This window comes from Stegodyphus dumicola, chromosome 5 (assembly GCF_044657685.1).
Source record: "Stegodyphus dumicola isolate Sdum_Otavi_A_Nest chromosome 5, ASM4465768v1".
Lineage (NCBI taxonomy): Eukaryota > Metazoa > Arthropoda > Arachnida > Araneae > Eresidae > Stegodyphus > Stegodyphus dumicola.
The window spans coordinates 147,712,012-147,733,333 of NC_140772.1; the positions used below are offsets into that span (position 1 = coordinate 147,712,012).

The following is a 21,322-nucleotide window of genomic DNA, read 5'->3' on the forward strand; positions in this document are numbered from 1 at the left end:
AGAATTTGGAGAAATTTTATTTATATGATTATACAGCCTTTTAATAACTCTGACTAATGAAAATTGCAACGTAATGCTTACTCATTTTAAAATATATAACTTCACTCCGAAAACAGAATCGTAAAAAATCATATAAATAAAATCATAAAATTTCCGCTTAAAATGTGATAATGTGACATTAAATATGTATGACTGCTGATAATGTTTCTAAAACGTCTTCTTGTCCGGATACCAAATAGTGTTGGAAATTAAATTTTCATGTATAACTATATCTCGTGTAATAGAATGCGCTCAGAAAACGAAGCAAAACTCTTCTTAACTGGATAAAGATGAAAATATACCAGATTATATCACTTCAAAATCATTGCCAAATCATATGATTTCGTTGAGAGAGTGAATGCTAGGGTATAAGGGAAAATGAAAACAAATTTGTAGTTGATAGGCTACAAGTCAATCTGTCTTTGGTCTGTTTTTGCTACCTGAATTTACATGAATTGCTGCTTACAACGCAAAAAGGCTCCCCAATTATGTTATGGATCAAGGTTTGTTAACCGGGTTTAAAATAGCGTTTCTATATAATTGCCGCCATTATAGATATATTTCTTCAAAACAAAGATTCAGTGTTTCTAGAATTTTCGACCAAGATGATCCTCTCTATTGAAGCCTTGAAATCGACCAAAAATATAAGTTTTGTCTTATATTTTTAGCACTAGCCGCTATATAGATTTTATTGAAAATCAAGTATTCTATGGAATACGAAGTCTACGTGGGCTGAAGTATTATCAAGGCAATCTAGGAATCGCTGGAGAATTGAAAAAAGACAATTTTCGTGTATCGTACGAATAAGCGATCCACGGTCTAAAGAATGGCTGGTACCATCTGGCAATGACTGCATTATCGAAAGCATTGAAAGAAAAAATGTTATCAAACATGCAAATTATTTCTGAGATATTCAGTTGATCGTCTGATCTTTTCATGTTAAAATACTATATTACACAGACACTTTCTTTGAAAATTCACATGTTTGGATCATTAGTTTAAATTAAATTTTATTATTTAATTTAGGAAACGCACATGAGGGTTATCTGCTTATGTTTTCCTTTCCAATATCGAGTTGCTCTTACTTCGGCTAAACAGATTCTACGTGTCTAGAAACACCTTAATCACAAATACATATACCTTATCAGGGATTTGAACTTAGTTTCAACTTTATGTTCCTCGGTTGCAGCGTCATGTGTGGGAATTTGTCAGCCTACGTTCCACCATTTCGTCTGAGACGATTATTTTTAATTAAAAATAAAACAAAGTTTTCAAAAAATTACATAAAATTTATCTTTATTAAAGGAGTAATATTTTTATAATCGTAAATTAATGGGACTTACTTTCACAATCGAATACCCGATGCGAAACCTTTTGCAGAGTTTTTTCGCCTCTAATTTTTTTGACGTTAGATCACTGATCACTGTTACAAATAATATAAAGCATTTTATGAAATAACAGCATAAATCTTTGGCGCAGTGCAATTTTTTTTCTATTTTTATAGTGTAAAAAAAAAAAAAATTAAGAATGAACAGCAATTTGGCAGCCGAGGCAGACTAATTATTAATTTTTATTTCGGTAAACATGTTACGGCCGCAAGCAAATTGACACACTACTCATGCGTTTTCAAGGATATTTACATTTTGGATAGTTTTGCGGTAAAAGGCAAAGCAGAAAGCTAGGTGGAAGCGCAAAACTGAAGTGACTTACATTCAGTTTGGTTTGGTTTGGTTTGGTTTGGTTTATGTTATTACGAGAAAGCTTCGAGAGCTATCTGCCTAAGAGAACGAAGGCGTTCGTGGAGGACTTTCTAAGGGAAACTAGCTCGTATATACCTCACACATGGGAAAACCACAAAAAACGCTCATTTAGCCAGCCTGTTAGCGGGATTCGACCTCGGACTAATGTTCAGCGACTTGTAGCTGTACCGCTCTGTAGCTGTTGGTTCAACCAAGGAGGTTAGAATAGAAGGAGGGAAGGTTCAACTCAAACGGTGAAGCTTGGCGGCCATCTTCCTGTTATCACCGTGACTTGTGCAAGGAAGTCTGTCATTGCAACATTTTTTTCTTTTCTTTTTGAAGCATGTCAGCTTGTATTGCATATGGATGCACATTTAGATTCTCGAAAAAAATTCTGGGCATTATTTTTCACACGTAAGTATTAATTTTCTTTTTTTATGTAATATGACAACTATGTCAAAAAATATCACAATGTCATGTAGTTTTCTTTCCAGATGTGAAAAAAGGACTTAAAATAGGTTATTTAATATAACTATAATCAAAATATATTAAATACATTTTAATGTTTCTGTTTATAGCTGGTATCTTCGTTCCTTCAGATACAATGCTATATGGTAGGATTTAAATTTTATAATTTGAACGTTTTAGTTAATTCGTTTTATAACTTTCATGAAAAGTAAGAAATCAATTGTTACTATTTTTATTAATTGTAAAGGTGTTAAATAAAGCAATGCTTTTCTTTATATATTAATTATTATTCATTTTTTTAAGTTAAGATAAACTGTTCTGTTGTAAAAATTTTTTTGCATAAACTTACAAATTTCTGGGCAGTATAGTGATAAAATTAAGTAAAATATTTCCACAATTGAACATGTGGAAAGATGTATCCAAAAACTTATATTTTTGTGTTTTTCTGTAATTCAACTTAATTAAAGGCAGTTTCTTTGAAATTGATAAATATGAAATGCGCATAAACTGAAATCAATGAATTCACATAAATCTGTTTTATTTTATTAAGATTTATTTTCTAGCCTAAGCAAATCCGTGAAATATGCAGAAACATCATTTTTTAAAGGCTTTAATGTTATGCGCATGCATTTAGATTTCGAACTATATCTGAATAATTTGCTGTACATAGTAAATTATGGATATCATCTTTATTACTTTAAAACAAAAATTCAACAATAGCGAGGGATTTCATTATAAATTTAACATATTTTTACTGGAAAATAAATGCACGGAACAGGTTAGAAACACGTACATGTCACTGCCGTAATTCAATGTTTTGAAGTCACAAACATGGACGCCGCTTGTTCGGCGAAGTTTCATTCGCCGATAGTGGAGGAAACCGCGAACCCTCCCTCCTTCTATTCTAACCTCCTTGGGTTCAACTTGCTTTCAGGATGAAATCTTAACTCAGAATGAGTTAGTGTCGGCTTTCAATGTATTTGATTGGCTAATTAATAATGCTGTAAAACTATTATTGACTGTCTGAGCTTGAGTTCAATTTACGTCATCAGCTTTACGTAAGAATCATATGAAACGGTTCAATCTCAAAATGACACAATGCAGAAAAAGGTTACTATTTTTAGAATACAGAGGGGTAATGCATAAATTAAAGATAGCGTTGAGGGGTTTTTGTTAATTTGAACTATCATTTATATTTATATATTTTTATCTCTTTTTATATATCAAGAATAAATTGAATTCAGAATTGAAGAATCAAGAATTCCTGATTAATTTTTTATGCTTCCATTTGAAAATTTTTTTCAAGATTCATTTTATAAATATGCTGATATGTTGCTTCATTTCAATGGAATTCTAACTATTTTTAACAAAGGAGATAATATACTAAATAATAGATTAGTAAACAAATTATAATTTTATTACTTTGCAGCTTTTGCGCAAGTTTAAAGCAATTTATTACGATTAATTAAAATGTTTACTTATATATATAAATGTATGTATGAAACAGTATAGTTGACAGTTCATATATATATATGTGTGTGTGTGTGTGTCTGTATGTGTGGCAAGATATAATAAAATACAATGGCTATGTTAAGAAACAATTGGCTACCTTAAAACTGACTATTCTAAATTTTGTGTTCTCCCCGTAAGTTCCTCCTTTCTCCCAAATTCGAGATCTTTCGAAATTACATAACACTGGTTGAAAAAGATAACTAAAACTAAAATTAACCAAACCAATCACGGCTTAGCTATACTTTATGCACCTACGTATAAATACTGCTTCGCGAGGAACTACGTTCCTTTTTCCTGACTTCTGCTATACAAAAAACTCTGCGCCGCTATGCTTCCCTGTTTGAAACGACGTCGTATGTTTTGTCCTGTTACATAAAAATCTATTGTATTCAATGATGACTGAAAAGTAATTTGTCTTTAAAAAAATAATTTTTGATGTGCCTAAAAATAAAGATGGTTATTCGCCAAAATTAGTTTTGTCAACGCCTTCTTCCTGCATTTTTCACGCAGCCATGACGACTGCAAACTGCTAAAAATACCAGTGTCTTCTACGTAATTAAAATACTACATATATATATAAGACATAAGAAAATAAGGTAGCTGCTTTAAAAATAATTGGCGACCTTAAAATTACCGATTCTAGATTCGGTGCTCTTCCCCTAAATCCATCTGTTCTCCCAAATTCGAGATCCTTCTATTTTGTGTAACAACCTCAAATTAACCAATCATAGTTTAGAGTACATTCTGCATGTACTTAGTATAAATACCTCTCGCAAATAAACTGCATCATCTTCTTCTCCTAGCTTCTGCCACGCCAACATCTATGCTGCTTTGCTTGCCCGTGTAAAATGATATCGTTAAGCTGTGTACATATGAAATTATTGTAATTGTTTACGATAAAAGAATATATTGTCTACGAAAAATTATTCTAATGTGCCTAGAAATTAAGATAGTAATTAGCTGAACTTGATTTGGTATCAACATCTTCGTCTTGCCGCTCTGCTACCACGACTACGCGTCAAAAATATTACACACTTATTAGGACAGGATTCGAACTTTTAAAAGAATATTTTGAATTTATTTTTGAAATTGATAAGCCTAATCCTTTAACTAAAACGAAAAAAGAATTTTTTCATTTAACCGGACTCAGACCTTTTAATCCAGCTAGTGATTTTAAATTGACTGTTAGAAATAGTAGAATTCCTGTCTCTGTCCAAAATAATTAATGTCTTAATTTTCCAAAATTCTGCATTAAAATTTTTTCCGTTCATGGCATTTAAAACCTGATCAAGACTTTAAAAGGTCTAATTATGAGAAATTATTTTTCTCGATTTTGACCTTTTCCTTTCTGGTTCCTTTCCTTCTACCAGAGGTTTTCCATTCAAAATTGGTTGCTTACGTCCCCCATAGCCCAGAAGTTGAGGAGAGGAAAAACTCTACCACCACATTTTGAAAACCTAGATTTAATACCAGTTGTTCATTCAAAGACGATTTTTTTTTCTTTTTTCCTACATTAGGTTTCACACTATGTGTATTATTCCTTGCATCCTCTCTTTAGGGAGGATACAAGAAGTGATAGCACACGCCCGCTGTTCTCCTAGGAACAATCCTAACACCCCCTAAAATTGTTCGACTATAGCCATGAAACTGACTTAGGTTTTTCCATTTTCTTTACGAGTCACGATCCTCTGACCCTAGTTTAGCACAGAAGTGCTACCACACCCACACACACACACATAAATTTTAAAACAATATTTTTCTTTTTCTTTCTTTTTATTGTAGGGTAATATTTAATTATATTTTTGCGAAATTTAAAAATACTTTAACTTGATTATACAAGTTATTTGTCTTCAATTTCAGTCAATTTTGTATAACGTTGTATTTTTATTAAGTAATATGAAAGATTTTTGAAAGAAAACAGGAAAACTTTGACAATTGTACAATACCAAAAACCAGTTACCTTTTCTAAAGAACAGAGGTTTTTGATCTATTGTACTTAAGCATCCCCGAACCATCAGCAAGATAATACTCTGGTTTTGTAAGAGAGGACATGCCAAATTAATCGTCAAAGTATTATTGTATTATTTAGCATTGCATTATATTATAATGTTTTTATGTTGAATTTTCTGTTGTATTAAGTATGTGTATCCTAATAGAAAGAACTTATTCACTTAATCACAAATTCTACATGAAAATTGGCAGCTCAATCTGTGTTATAATGGAAATATTTTCGTCAACAAGGAATTTGACAGACATTTTTAGTGAACATTTACTTTATGAAAAATATTTGAGCATTTACTTTGTGGAAAATTTTGAACAGTTAAACTGATGGAACTTTTTTTCATCAAGAGACTTTACAAAAAAACATTTCATTGAACATTCAAAGGACATTGGACATTTTAATAATTTAAAGACTTTAAAAATTATATTTGTATTAATTTATTGTTTAGTTTCTTTAGAAATTACATTGCTTGTACGTTATATATTAGTTATTTCGTAATCTGTATATGACAGAGATCATGAATCTTGAAGGGACATAGGAAAACCTGTCCGGTTATGTCCCTGATGCTTCCTCATATAATAAACTTTCTCTTTCTTCGCTAATTCACTAATGCTTTTCTGCCACCTTGCTGTCCTGACCTTTTTTTTTTTTTTTTTTTTTTTTTTTTTTTTTTTTTTTTAAATATGTAAGATATAAGAAAAAATATGGCAGCTTCTTTAAAAATAATTGGCGACCTCAAAATTAACGCTTCAAGATTTGGTGCTTGCCCCCTAAATTAATCTGTTCTCGCAAATTCCAAATCCTTCTATGTTATGTAACCATCTCAGTTAATCAATGATATGATAGCTTAGAGTACTTTCTGCATGTAATTAGTGCAAATACCGCTTAAAATAAACTACGTCAACCTCTTTCTCCTAGCTTCCGCCACGCCAATATCCACGCTGCTTTTCTTGTTCGTCTAAAATGATATCGCCCCCGTTAATCTGTGTACATAAGAAATTATTGCAATTGTTTATGATGAAAAATATATTGTCTACTAAGAATTATTCTAATGTGCCTGGAAATAAAGATGGTCATTAACTGAACTTGGTTTGGTATCAACATCCTCGTCCCGTCTTTCCGCTCTGCTATCACGACTATGCATCAAAAATATTACACACACACATATATATATATAAAACCAAAAACCAGAAGCACAGTAGCAAACTGCAAGAAATGGGCTAAACATGCCAGAAGGGGAAAAAAACTTTTTTTTCTTCTATTTTCTTTTTTTTTTTTTTTTTTCTTTTTTTTTTTTTTTCCCTTCTTTTTCATTTTCTTTTCTCTTTTTGATTTTGGCATCTTTGTCTTTCACGCAGTTTTCCACTGCGGTTCTGGCTTTTGGTTTTTGCATATGATTTATTCCAAATTGAATACGGGATGAAATAAGCATACTATTTATTTCAACTTATTTTCTTTAGTATTACCACTAGATTAGGTCTTGAATTACTTTGTATTTATTTATATATATAGAAAGAGAAAGAGAGAGACAGGTAGACATAGATAGGTATTTATTTAAATGCAATCAGCTAACTGCTTTTGCAGAAATTTACTGGTTGATCGTGTAACTTCGGTTTTGTTTAATCTTATACTTCATGATAACAAACATTGCTATTCATTATATGCATTTTCTAGAAATTGTGAAATAATAAGCTTGGTTTTATTAAAATAGGAATTAGCGAATAAAGCGAAAATTTATACGTAAATTCCTAACTTAACATTTTTACTCTGAAGGATGAATCACGGTTTATGGCTGAAGAACATATTTAATTCAAAGAATAACTGCGTTCTATAGCAGCAAGTAGCCAAAATTACAGTCAAATGAATCGTTTCGATATGACATCTGTGAGGAAGCACGTAACTTAACACCTGTAATTTCTGACCGTTATCTGTTAAAAGGAAAACAGATTTAGGGAAAGTTATAGATAGCAATGCAAAATAATAAGACGGATAAAATTCAGGAGCATAACTGCATACTTAGGTGAATTTATTTTTGTTTATAAAATATGGGATTTTTAAAAATCTTTATCATTAATAAAAATTTGAAACCTCTAAGCTTATATCTGATAAATAGATTTATTTTTAATATAGGATCAAATTTAAGTAGAAATTTCAAAAATATTGACAAATAAAATTTGATCTAATAAGAACAAAAATTTGGTTCAATTTACTACATCTGCATATTTTATTTCACATTCGGAATTACGATATTCACATTTTTTTTTATTATAGGAAAGTAAGCCCCAAACAGTTTTCTCTAGAAAGATGTATGCCCTAATGACATATTTCCATAAATGAACTCCCGCCGTAAGCTTATTTCGACTGTTTAAAAAACTTATAAAATTTTTCTGTATATAAGAAATATTTACCTCAAATTAGTTTGTATCAGTAATAAATTTATTAGTATCAATAATTCAAAAAATGAAACTAAATGATATATTTAAAAAAACATTTTACTAGCAATATTTCTCTGAAAGAAGAACACTCCTATAAGAGGTAATATCAACACACTTAAATCAACTATGTGTAAATAAATAGATTATGTTCTTACTAGAAAAAATGGTTTGGTGCGTGTTGCTTTATAATGGAAAAGCTCCCAAATTCCTTTAAATGAAATGCTTTTTCTTCGATCGTCGATTTTAATTTTTCAAATATTTTCTTTAAATACTCAGAGTCACGAATCGAATGAATTAATGCCGAAATTAAATCTGGTAAATTAAAATTATAATACTTTAATTAAATATAAAACTCATATACTGTGGAATTACACTGATAATTTATCAATGAAATCATACCATAAGTGAACAATTGCTTTTTATTTCTTATTTTCTATGTTAAATAATACAAAAATACCACTTATCAATAAATGTTGAAAAATAAGCGCCGTAATTAAGACACAATAACACGCCGAACATATACTAATTCAGAAGTCAAACAACAAAAATTAGCGTTATATTTTCAAATTTTCACAGGACTAGTTTCGATGGTTTTACTGAACCACCATCCTCAGCTGCAAAAGCGCAAATGAACGAGATGGGATATAATGAATTATCTAAAAATGATAAGAAAGCCTGGACAGAAAATAAGCTAGTAGCGCCATCTGATGATGAAACTAGAACTAAAACATAATTTCTTTAAATGCCGAAGGCAAAGATGGATTGGAATTAGGATCGTTAGCTAGAAGAGAAAGATTTTTTTGAATGTGAAATGCTTCTAGAAAATCCATTTCTCCAATGGAAGAAGTTTTGTGTATAATTTTGGCAGCAGAAAATTGAAAGTGTGATTTTCGGACCAACAATGTTGGGCAACAGAAGACTTCTGTGTTTAATTTTTTCTAACATATGCCTCATGTTCCTTGACGCGAAATTTAAAGCCTCTCTTAGTTTGACCAATGTAAATCAAACCACACTGGCAAGGAATCCTATAAATACCCCAGGAATTCATATCCGGAATGGGGTCCTTGAGTATGGAACTCGGAATTTTATTGATGGGAGAATAAACGACCCGAAAGTGAATTTTCGGCAAAATATGTGCAACTTTATAACTAATTGATGGAAAGAAGGGAATTACAACAGAATTTTTTTAATCTCCTAAAACAAGAGTGTGACTTTTAGTGTGGTGCTATGAGAATATTTTAACTGCTCCATTAATAATGTTGGGTGAAAAGCCCCTGTCAATAGCTATTGCTTTTAGATAATTTGGTTCTTCATCAAGAGATAGTTTGGAGGAGCAAACATGAAGAGCACGGAAAACATAGGAATAAAATAAAGCTAACTTTTGTTTAGTCGGATGACATTATTTAAAGTGTGGGGAAAGGCAAACCGATGAAGGTTTACGGTAAACCGTAGTACCGAAGTTGATTGTGTTACGTGTGACCAGAATGTCGAGAAACGGAAGAGAATTGCAAATCTCAAGTTCAAAAGTGAACTGAATAGCAGGATCAATAGAATTCATTGTTGACAGAACTTTATTTAAATCATCTTTATTACCTTCAAACAGGGTAAAAGTATCGTCTAGGTAGCGGAACCATACCGGGGAGTTTAAAGTTTCAAACAATTTTCATTCATAATAATGCATGTAGATAACAGCCAGGATGGGACTGAGGCGGCTTCCCATGGCTAATCCCTCAGTTTGCTTGTAATATTTATTTTGGAAAACAAAATGTATTTGTTTCCAACAGAATGAGAGAAATTAGCTCATCAATTTCGATGCAAGAGAAATGAAATTCGCGAAGTCTGGTTTCTAAACATCTTAATGCACCCTCAACTGGAACATTGGTGAATAATGATCAAAAGAAACCATGAATAAATTTCTAGGAGAAATGCTTTTAACTTTTTTTACAAACTCTATTGAATTTTTTATGGTGTAAATGTTATTGTCTAACAGAGTTGAAAATCTAGAAACTAAATATTTTGCTAATGGATACGAAGCAGTACCTAAATTTGATACAATAAAGCGGAAAGCAATACCACTTTTATGAATTTTGGAAAGAGCATATAATCTGGCACAATTCGCAACAGATAAGCGAATGTTTTAAGTTGGTTGAAGCATTCAAGTTAAAATATTCTCATCTCAACACACTAAAAGGCACACTCTTGTTTTAGTAGATTATAAAAGTTCTGCTGTCATTCCCTTCTTTCCATCAATTAGCCATAAAGATGCACATATTTTGCCGAAAATTCACTTTCGGGTCGTTTATTCTCTCATCAATAAAATTCCGAGTTCCATAGTCAAGGACCCCATTCCGGATATGAATTCCTGGGGTATTTAAAGGATTCCTTGCCAGTGTGGTTTAATTTACATTGGTCAAACTAAGAGTGCCTTAAAATTTCGCGTCAAGGAACATGAGGCATATGTTAGACAAAAGGAAACACAGAAGTCTTCTGTTGCCCAACATTGTTGGTCCGAAAATCACACTTTCAATTTTCTGCTGCCAAAATTATACACAAAACATCTTCCATTGGAGAACTGGATTTTCTAAAGGCATTTCACATTCAAAAAATTCTTTCTCTTTTAGTTAACGATCCTAATTCCAATCCATCTTTGCCTTCGGCCTTTAAAGAAATTATGTTTTAGTTCTGGTTTAACCAACAGATGGCGCCACTAGCTTATTTTCTGTCCGGGCTTTCTTATCTTATCTAATCATTATATCCAGTCTCGTACATTTGCGCTTTTGCAGCTGAGGATTGTGGTTCAGTAAAGCCATCGAAACTAGTCCTGTGAAAATTTGAAAATATAACGCTGATTTTTGTTGTTCGACTTCTGAATGATTATGAGATTATGCGCCGTGTAAATAAAGATCTCGTTGCAGTTTACTTTGTTCTGAGCAATAATGGAAATTGTTCGTTATTCGTCTACTGTTAGTGGTCGAATTCTACTGTTACTGTAACTCCACGGGGTCATTGAATTAGAATAGGAAGTGGGGTGGATAAGGGAAAAGTTTTGTTTGAAGTTCCCCTGTAAGAAATTATAGAATCATTATTCTTGAAATTTTAGATCATGGAACTATAGAAGCGCTATTCTGGAAATAATTTTAATCAGCGAGCATATGATATCTTTATGTTGAACAAATAAAAATTGAGTGTCATTATCGAAACATTACTGTAATATCTAGCACACATTTCATGCATTACGTCTGTTATACTACAAAAATCAAAATACATTATTAAAACTGCTCCACCATGCATTTACATTTGTAGTGCTTTTTAGGCGGATTATATGTAATATACTTGGTTCAGTTATCTTATATTCTTTGGCGACAGAGTTAGGTGTCACTCAAATCTTGTAGAGAATATTTTCGTATCTCCGTATTTAATATAGTTTTAGTGAATTACTCTGTTATATTGTAAACTGAAGCTGCCAATAATAATTCTAAACAAAAAATCAGTTGCAGATTACTCAACTATACAGCATTTTATTTTTGTTTACTAAAGAAACCTTAACTTTTTATGAGATTCAAAACTGAATGATAATATATAACTAATGACCACTGTTCTTTTTCATAATGTAATGACAGGTTTTTTTGAACAATAAAGGTTTACTTTTTTAAAAACATATTTTGCAATGTTTATCATTTAAGATATTTTCCAATAAATCTAAATTTGTCAAACCTAGATTTATTATACATTAAGAAATTCAAAAAAATAATCTAGTAAGCGTAAAATCAAAACCTTTATGTTCAATTGTATATATAAACTTTATTATTTTTTTTTTGGTAGATTACTTTTCAACTCAATCCCAAATTTATTATTTTTTTAACATTGAGATGTTTTTAACTGAAATTTCAAATCATCTGTATTCAATATCAGTTGCTTACTTTTATTTTTACAGAAGCCTAGAGTGGCAAAATCCTTTTGAACCCATGGAAATTTTAATTGCTCGATGTTGAGGAGAAAGATGAAGTAGGAGGTTAATTCAAATTATTTGAGATAATAAATAAATGCAAGAATTCAAAATAAATGTTATTATTTCAGATTACATTACATATTAAACATTGAAAATAATTTTAAAATGTATTGCAAAAATTTTGATTAAAATGTTTCTTAATTCAAAAATAAGTAAGCGTAAGATTGCACATGCAAAGAAAACTTATTTTAAAATTCATAAAATATGAAAACTGCTTCTTCTGTTCTGTAGCTATAATTTTTACAGTTGTTTTGACTGCGAATTCAAGAACCAGATTACAATACAGTGCCTAAATTATTTACATTAATTAATACCATGTTTAGTTTAATTTTTGAAGTTATTTTCTATGATTTTTTTGATATTTCTATTGTTTAACTTTTGAAAATTTATAATAAATGCATGTTTCGAAAATATCATTCAGTCAGAAATGGAGAGCTTTCTTGAAATTTTTGAAAGCATGATTTCACACACAAACGCTTGATTGCATTTTTGATAATTAACCAGTAGTAATAAATATTACAGGAATAAAATTTCTTTCTTCAATTAGTTTTAGATTTCTCTTTCAGTCTAGATATTTAAAGATTTTTCTGTATTTAAAAACATTCAAGATCAAATCCAAATAGAAATATTTTTAAAATCTAAAAGTATTATTTTAACAAAGGATATAAAATGTAATTATTTATTTTGCAAGGATATATATTTATTTTAACTAACATTTTAAATTTTAAGTTCAGACTTTTCTAAAAGCCTTCATTCCCCTAATTGTCAGTACCAGAATAGTTAAATATTGTAGCGCGCGTGAACGCATGCAAATTTTATATATTGGAGGAAGTAGTTAAAAGCCGAGTTTCGATGGGAGAAGAGAGAATTGGGTCTAGCTGTCGTCTCTGCCGTAAGTACGTTTGCTCATTGCTGGTTTAAGTGGCTTAGAAGGAGGTTGAAGATCGGGATCTCGCTGAGCCCCGTTGATTAGTTTAGCACTTGTTAAACATTCCAACTTTTAATTTTCAATTACCTGGTTTTCAGCTACCGCCCAAGTAGAGGCGAAGTTTGTTAGCGTCGAGTTGACGCAGTGTAAATTTTAAAGCGTTAATAAAGAGTTTGAACCCTTCTTCTGTGTAGTTTCTTGCTACTCCTGTATCCAGACAGAAGTTAACCCACCTGGACCCTACAATTTTTTAGAATTTTTTAAAAGTGTACTTCTTTAAAGACATAAGTTATAAAGAGTAAGCAAATGCTTCTGGAAAACATTGCAGTAGAACTTCGAAAACTCGTTTCTTGAAAATTCCAGAAAGTCGGCAAGTTGATGAAAAATCAGTAAATGTCACCACTTTGGCGACAGAGTTAGGTGTCACTCAAATCTTGTAGAGAATATTTTCGTATCTCCGTATTTAATATAGTTTTAGTGAATTTATTCTTTAATTTAGTTATTATATTTTTATACTGTAACTACCCAAATTTAAATTCCCTTTTTTTTTTCTGTAGCATTTTATACTGTCAAGGAAAGAGAATTCGCAGACATTTGGGTGCACTTTATACAAATTTAATTATAAAAATTGAAATATACTCCAATTTAAGATATTTTTCAAGTTTGATATAATAAAAGGAAATACTTTTGAGACGCAAATGTTTAGGATAATTCCTCTGTTGGTTGATTTAATTTTTAATCGAATAAATGTTTTGGGATTCGAAAATATTATACTTGAATTTTGTTAATTGGAAATTATTTAATGCTGGTTTTATATAAATCGCATTATTTAGCTGCTTTAATAGTACTAAGCTAAGCACTTAATTAAAAAGATTAAGTAAACATCTTTTCTTTTTCCTACTCTGTTTATTGAATGGCGATATAACTGTTAGTTTTTTTATGATCTGTTTATTTTTATTTCTTCTGCTTTAGAAATGCATTTTTAGCAAAATTGCAGCCCGACATTTTTCCTCCTTTAGAGAGAAAATCAGTATAGTAGAAGAAGCATCTCTATGACCCCATTAGAATGGTTTAAGCTTTTCTTTGAAATTAATGCCATAATGATGCTGAGATGTTTAAAACCTTAATTTATTTGGCTATCATATGTGAAATTTTACCCCAAGCGAATTTTATTTTAATCTCATTTAAGAACTTGCTTATTGGTAATACTGAACTTTTTTCTTGTATTTATATAATTTATAACAAATTACAATGTTATTGAAAGCTGCTCAGTTTACATACATCTTCACTGAGTACTTCGCAACTAAAGTTTTGCACGATTTCTTAAACTGCAAACTTTTTAAGAGTTAAGTTTTTTTGTTTTATTTACAGTTTCGATATTAATTTCATACTAAATGCATCACTTTTATGTCCTTTTATAAAAATTTAAGATGAACGTTATTTCATTAGGTAGTATCAGTGTAGTCCCCAACTAATTTATATCTTTGTGTGTTCCTTTGATTAATTTCACAGAGATATTTTATTGTACGTTTATTTACAGTTGTATACAAGCCTCATGACACCTGGCATGTACTTGATACAGTATACTAGTTTTCTGCCACCTGGCAGATACATTGTATTATATCATTAGCGGTAATATGCCCGACATCTTGTTCCGTCTGCTCCCTTAACATTCTGTAACGCAACTAACTCTTTGCGCGGTACGCCCTCTGGTAAAAATCACCGCAATCACTGAGAAGGCCTAAACAATCAGATTTATTAATTATTCATCATAGTAATTCAACTGAAGTACAAGAAAAAATGTTTAATATTATTTCATCAGTAAATCAATTACTATGATATTAGTAGCTAAGTATTTAATGTTCTTTGGTGTTAGACTAACCATCCGGACTAATGCGAGATACTGGATGTAATAAAATTTAATATTACATACGCATATTGATGGTAATTATCCTGCTAGACTGAATTCAACTGAAGTACAAGAAAAAATGTTTAATATTATTTCATCAGTAAATCAATTACTATGATATTAGTAGCTAAGTATTTAATGTTCTTTGGTGTTAGACTAACCATCCGGACTAATGCGAGATACTGGATGTAATAAAATTTAATATTACATACGCATATTGATGGTAATTATCCTGCTAGAATATTCAGTCTGAGCGTATTATTAATATTAATATATGATAACATAATTAATATTAATATAAGATATTATTAATAGATGATAAAATTTAATATTTTGTCATCATGTTAACGTACAGAAAATTTACACTCAATCCACTATTTTGACGGCTGGTTGCCCTAATTTCAATGGAATTTCTGCTTTTTCTGTTTAAATCATTTTTGGTACTTCGTTTATTTTGAAGTATTGTTTGAACAATATATTTTTGCTATATTACATATGTAAACAAATAATACTTGTCTGTAATAAAAAATACCTGGTGCTACAAAATCCATGTGTTAAGCAAAACCAAATTTTTAAAAAATTTTATATGAATTTTACTTAAGATTTTGGTATGTTTTTGCAGCAATTACGAGACGACTTGCGGATGGTGGATGTCCCTCTAAAGCAGCCGAAAAGGAAGGAATCTCCACCAACTCCCGCCCCAGGGCCCTACCTTACCACTGTTAGTTTTTAACCCTATAGATTTTACCATTCTGCACTCCAAAAGCGCTACAAATATGCATGCAATAAAAAATGTACGCTGAGAAGCTTTTTTCTCGTTCTGCTTTATATTCATAGCATTTGCACTACTTAATAGCAGCTTATAATAAATTTTGTAAATTACAAGAATTAATGTTTTATAAAACACTAAGAATTATATGTTTACAGCATTAAATATTCCTGTTACAAAGTAACAGTTGATGAATATCCATGTTTTAACGTCTTCTTATTCCAAAATGTTTTTTTAGGCTGCTATAAATATCCACTGTACTTTCTTACTAGGCATTTATTATAAAACAATAATATACGCATCCTTAAAGCTGTATTTTCGTTTGTAAAATACCTTTCCAAAATTTGAGCTTGCAAATCCTATCTCTGAGATGAGCTCATTCTAATGAACTCCACCTAACAAAAATTTTATATATAAATTAACATTTAAATTATTCTGTGTTTTTAATAGGTTATTAACGAGAATGATGCTTATATTAGCATTACAAGATCATCATACGTAAATTATAACTTAACAAGATTTTCACTATCGCAATCGGGAGTAAGAATATCACTCTTTATTGTGAATGTTTTTTGAAAAAAAAAAAAAGAAGAAGGAAAGAAAGAATACAGTATTTTAGCTTCCATCGTAAAAATTTTAAATCGTTATGTGCGGAAAAATGTTTCAGGAAATGGAAAATACAAGTGATGAGTTAAAAACATTCAATATAAAAATTTTAAATGATGTTTCCAGTTCTTCAAAAGGTTTTGTTAACAGTTTATTGAGGTCAGATCGTGATTACACATTTTGGTTACCATTAATTTCAAATTTCGCAATAGTTCGTCTACAAATTCGTTTGCAAAAAAGCAGTAAATGCGATATAGATACAGAAGTTCATCTCATAAAAAAAAAATTTCTGCCCGACATCCTGAATTCTTTTGTTTTCCTTCTCAAAGCTCTATTTTCATCAAAATAAAGTACCTGGAAACAAACCAGAATTATTCTTACAGCTATCCCAATACTTAATATACATTCCATATAATAAAACAGTTTACAATCCCTTGTGTTTAGACTCCTTTTCGTATTCTTTTTCATAATTAATATACAGCGACATTAAACTATAAAATTTCAGTAACAGAAGTTGAAGCATTTGTATAGTAGCGATTTAATATATATATATATATACACGCTAATATAAAAATTATTTTATATCTACAAGGAAAGGTGCAAATATGGCAAATCTTAAGAGGATCAATTTATTTTGATTCACTAAGGATAATTGACAATCTTAAAAAAATTGCGGGTTAAGGCATTTTGTTCTTTTATTATTTTCTTCTAATTTGAAAACAAAAGGGAATTTTAAATGTTTCACGAAGAAACTTGTTTAAAAAAATTAATGCTTAAACAATAATTCAGATGAATTCAGTTAAAATATAGGACTGAATACAAATTTAGAAAATTCGTTTAAGTATTAAAAACTAAACTCAAATTTAAAAAAAAAAAAAAAAGAATTTAGTTTAACCCCAAAAATAATTTGTTAATTTTTAGTTAATTTTAGGAATAAATTTAAATTTAGTTTAAAATTTCACATACTATTTTAATTCAGTAAGTGATCTCTGCCATGTTACTCACATAGAATACATAAGTTTTATTTTAAAATAATAATAAACTGAAAAGGATACAAATGCTTGTTGCATGTTTGTTGATTTTGTCGCATGTTCAGTGCTTTCGATGTATGTTCAAATAGCTCTAGTTTTAATCCTGCAAAACTTACACACAGCTGAAGTTTGTTGCTCAATTCTAAAGCATGTATTTTAGATTTGTTTATAACGGCAAACTACAATTTCGCCTGTTTAAGTAGAAAAAAACCTCAGAATAACTATTTTTATAATATACATTTATTTCCCATAGTCACGCTTTCACAAGCAGCGGCAAATTTTATTAAAAAGAAGGAAAATTTTAAGTTTTAATTTCACGCAATGAGCAATGCCTACAGTTATTATTAGATTATCTCAAAATTTGCCATTTGCTTAAATTTCAAAGTAACAGTTGCGCTGCAATAGAAGGAAGAGGGAAAAAAATCACATTTTTCCTGTCTACCTTTATATTCTTTGTCAATTAAAGATACTAATTGCAAATGTATTTGATATTTGATTTTTTAATGCATGTGTCTGTAAAATTAGTTCTGCTTTTTTATTTAGTAAATTTAGTGTTTATCTTTGCTTTTTCGTACCTCTATCTCTGTCCTCTATGTCTACGTGGAAAATGTTACTGTCATGGATTGCTTCAGGACGTCCACCATCTCACTACTGTTGCAAGCTTTTGCTGTGCTTCCTTCCAAGCTGTCTATGTAACTGTTACTTTGAAAATGACTGTCTGAAGACTCTAAAATGGGAATGTAGCAAAAAGCATTCTTATTCATTTTAAAACTTAAGAACGTTAAAAATAAAAAAAATTTAAAAAGTATTATGAGAGTAATACAATATTTATCTATGTAAAATTATTCTACTACTTCTGTAATCAAATATAAAGCTTTTGATTAAAGGAAAAGTTAATATTTTAGATTACAGCTTAGCTTTAAGAATAACTTTTAAAATAAATAAATGAAAGCATCTTGATTTGAAAATGCTTCTTTCTGATTTAAAAAGTACATTCCTTAAAATATGAGCTTATTCAAACATTAAAAATTGAAAATTTTCACTTTTATCTCAAACATCAAATGCTTAAAGAACGCGAAATTGTTTTCTTGATAGTTTGCGAAAGATTGCAATTCATACTGTTCTAGTTATCAACCCGTATATAACTTTTCAAATGTTTTGCTCATCTCCAAGCCCACAGTAAAACGTAATTTTCCTTAGTTTAAGCTTCGCCTGAAAGCATATATTTCTAATTTAATAATTGCACAAATTTCATTTACAAAACATATTAAGGACTACGCTTAAAATGCTAATTTTTGCTACATCCCCCGATAAGTTTCCATAATGAAAATATTTTTGATGTAGTTTGTTGTTCATTGCAAGTATTAGATATTATTTTTTAGTTTTTTTAATATATTTGTTCTGAATATATTTATTTCATGTAAATAAAAAGTATAGTGCTGATGAACAGCTCTAGAATCTGAAATAATTAAATAAAGGATACTGCTAAAAATTCATTGACTACACAAAATACGCCGAAAACTTTTGAATTTTTTCTACATACAATTCAGTTATTTTCGCTTTATCTAAATAAAATTCAGACTCAGTTAATGGTACTAAAAATTTCCTCTGCTACGGTAAATACCTAAATCAACTAGAAATGAGTAACGGATATAATTACATTATATTTTTATAGGGCATTAATTTTGTTTAAATACATTTAAACACTAGCGCATACTATTGTATATCTGCTTCACAATGGTTCCACAAATCATATACTATTCATAATTTACTAAATTATAAATAATTTTCTGGAGAAATTGTTAAAAATGTAACAATCTTTCTTAATGACTTTACCCATTCATTAAGCGAGACTTAAGTTCATCTGCACTTATTTTCAATGAAGGCACGTTTATGTTTCAGCAGTATCTATTTTTAAAACGATATATACTGGACATTGGCAGGGATACTAGTGTTGTTTAATGCAAATTTTCGTACAGAAAAGTTTTTAAGTTTTTGAAATTAATTTCAACTCCTAATAATCTTTTTTGATCTGAAATATCATTTTCTTCTTTTATGTGTATATATATTAACAAGCACATTTTCCTTTGTTTTCATTTTCTTTAACGTACACTTTGTTCTTTAAGGTTGAATTTGATGATGTCATCGCTGAGCCTGAAGGTACTTATTCTCCAAGCTGTGTGTGGGAGAACTCTAAATATGTTTTCACGTGTTCAAAGAACTGCTGTTACCGATGTCTGTCCATGGTATGCGGACTACCCATAGCTCTCATTGTAGGTTGCAGTTTTGCTTGCCTGACATTCCAGCATGTGTGGTGCATCGGACCTGCACTCAGACAGTTCACAATCAACTGCCACGCTGTTAGGCAGTTTTTGAGGACTGCCTTAGACGCTTGCTTGGGCCCATGCTGTTCCACAGTTGGGCTGATGCTTAGCAGAATCAGGGTGACACATCAAACAGACAACGGAAGGACACATATTTGATGACGTATGCATTCTAAGTAGATCTGATAATGAAATATATGTTTTTAATTTAAAAAATTCTTAACAAGTGCCATTGATAAATATATAGACTGAGGCGTTGCAAAGTGTTTTATCAACCAAAGCCAAAGCATTTGCTTAGGCGCTTGAAGTTTTTTTTTTTTTTTTTTTTTTTTTTCAAATGGCTGAAAATTAATCTTTGTATATAAATTTTACCCACCAGATATATTTTTCCATTCAAATACTTCATGCCTGTTACATGTACTTACTCTTCATTCAAATATACCGTGTAATATTCTTTTTGAAGAAATAAAAGAAGTTTTTTATATATCATCGTAAGTGAAGTGCACTCGGAAAAGACCAGTTTTGTCTATTTGTCCTTAACTTCAAAAATAATAAATCTTTATTTTTAATTTTTAGCAAAGTGAAGTAACATTGCAAAAGAATACCGTTTAATTGTGCTGTATTTAAAACACAAGCTAAAAATGTTGCGATTACCGTATTTGACGGCATATAAGACGCACTTTTTTTCCTAAATTTGGTCTCAACAAAGTTACCTGCGTCTTATACGTGAAGGATACAGGTTAACTTTCAATACTGAATGCTATTTTTAGCCCGGATAAAGATCTAGACACACATAACTTTTCCACGTCTACATACTATGTGTGGCTTTCTAAATAAGGTTGCGTCTTATATGCCAGTGCGTCTTATATGCCGTCAAATACGGTATTCTTTCTCTTTCATAATTTTATCTACCATGGAGCATCTGAATGGATTGAACAGATTGTATTTAGTCATATTAACTTGGCATTGATAGATGAAACCGTTTAAAAGATTTTCAGATTTACTTAACGTTGTGTTTTAGTTCATCTTGAAAATCATGAATATAAAATAATATTTATACTAAAACATTTTTAATTTAGAAAGGAAAGCTTTCCTAATGTACAATTCCATAATTACCTAGAAGAATAGCTACCCAGGTAGGAAATTTCGAATTCGGTTAGTAAATTCTCTCTAGTACTTACGAAATCGTAAAAATAATATTTCAGAAAAATTTTGAAATTAATTTCCTATTTCTTACAAATATTTTATGTGATCTGAAGGATGCATTAACTTTCGTTCGAAAGTGATTTTATTTGATATTAGTTATAAAGATTCCTCACGGATGTTACGACGAGTAGTCGCTATACTTAAAATGTATTTAATGCATTCTCTTTAGCCAGTGACATTTTTATGCCGGTCGCTGTAATGGAATAGTCGCTATGATGAATATTGACTATGTTTCGAAAAATAATTCAGCTTCAATTGTGTTCACAATAATTTCATTTTGGATATCTTATTTAGATTGGAATGTGTCAGCATTTGTTTGTATCTCATTTTATTAAAGAATACTAC

The 21,322-nt window shown here is 30.2% G+C and overlaps 1 protein-coding gene across 2 annotated transcripts in view; it reads left to right on the top strand.

Moving 5' to 3' along the window:
• The window catches only part of LOC118182597 (caveolin-3-like), a 56,628-nt gene extending 36,379 nt beyond the window's left edge, over positions 1-20,249 (top strand). For both annotated transcript variants that reach the window (XM_085816360.1, XM_035351970.2), the window contains 2 exons: positions 15,664-15,762; positions 19,574-20,249. In XM_085816360.1, the coding sequence (XP_085672486.1) occupies positions 15,685-15,762; positions 19,574-19,930 (435 nt within the window). In that variant the 5' untranslated portion in view covers positions 15,664-15,684 and the 3' untranslated portion in view covers positions 19,931-20,249. The remainder of the gene's footprint in view (positions 1-15,663; positions 15,763-19,573) is intronic.
• Positions 20,250-21,322: the final 1,073 nt, after the last annotated feature.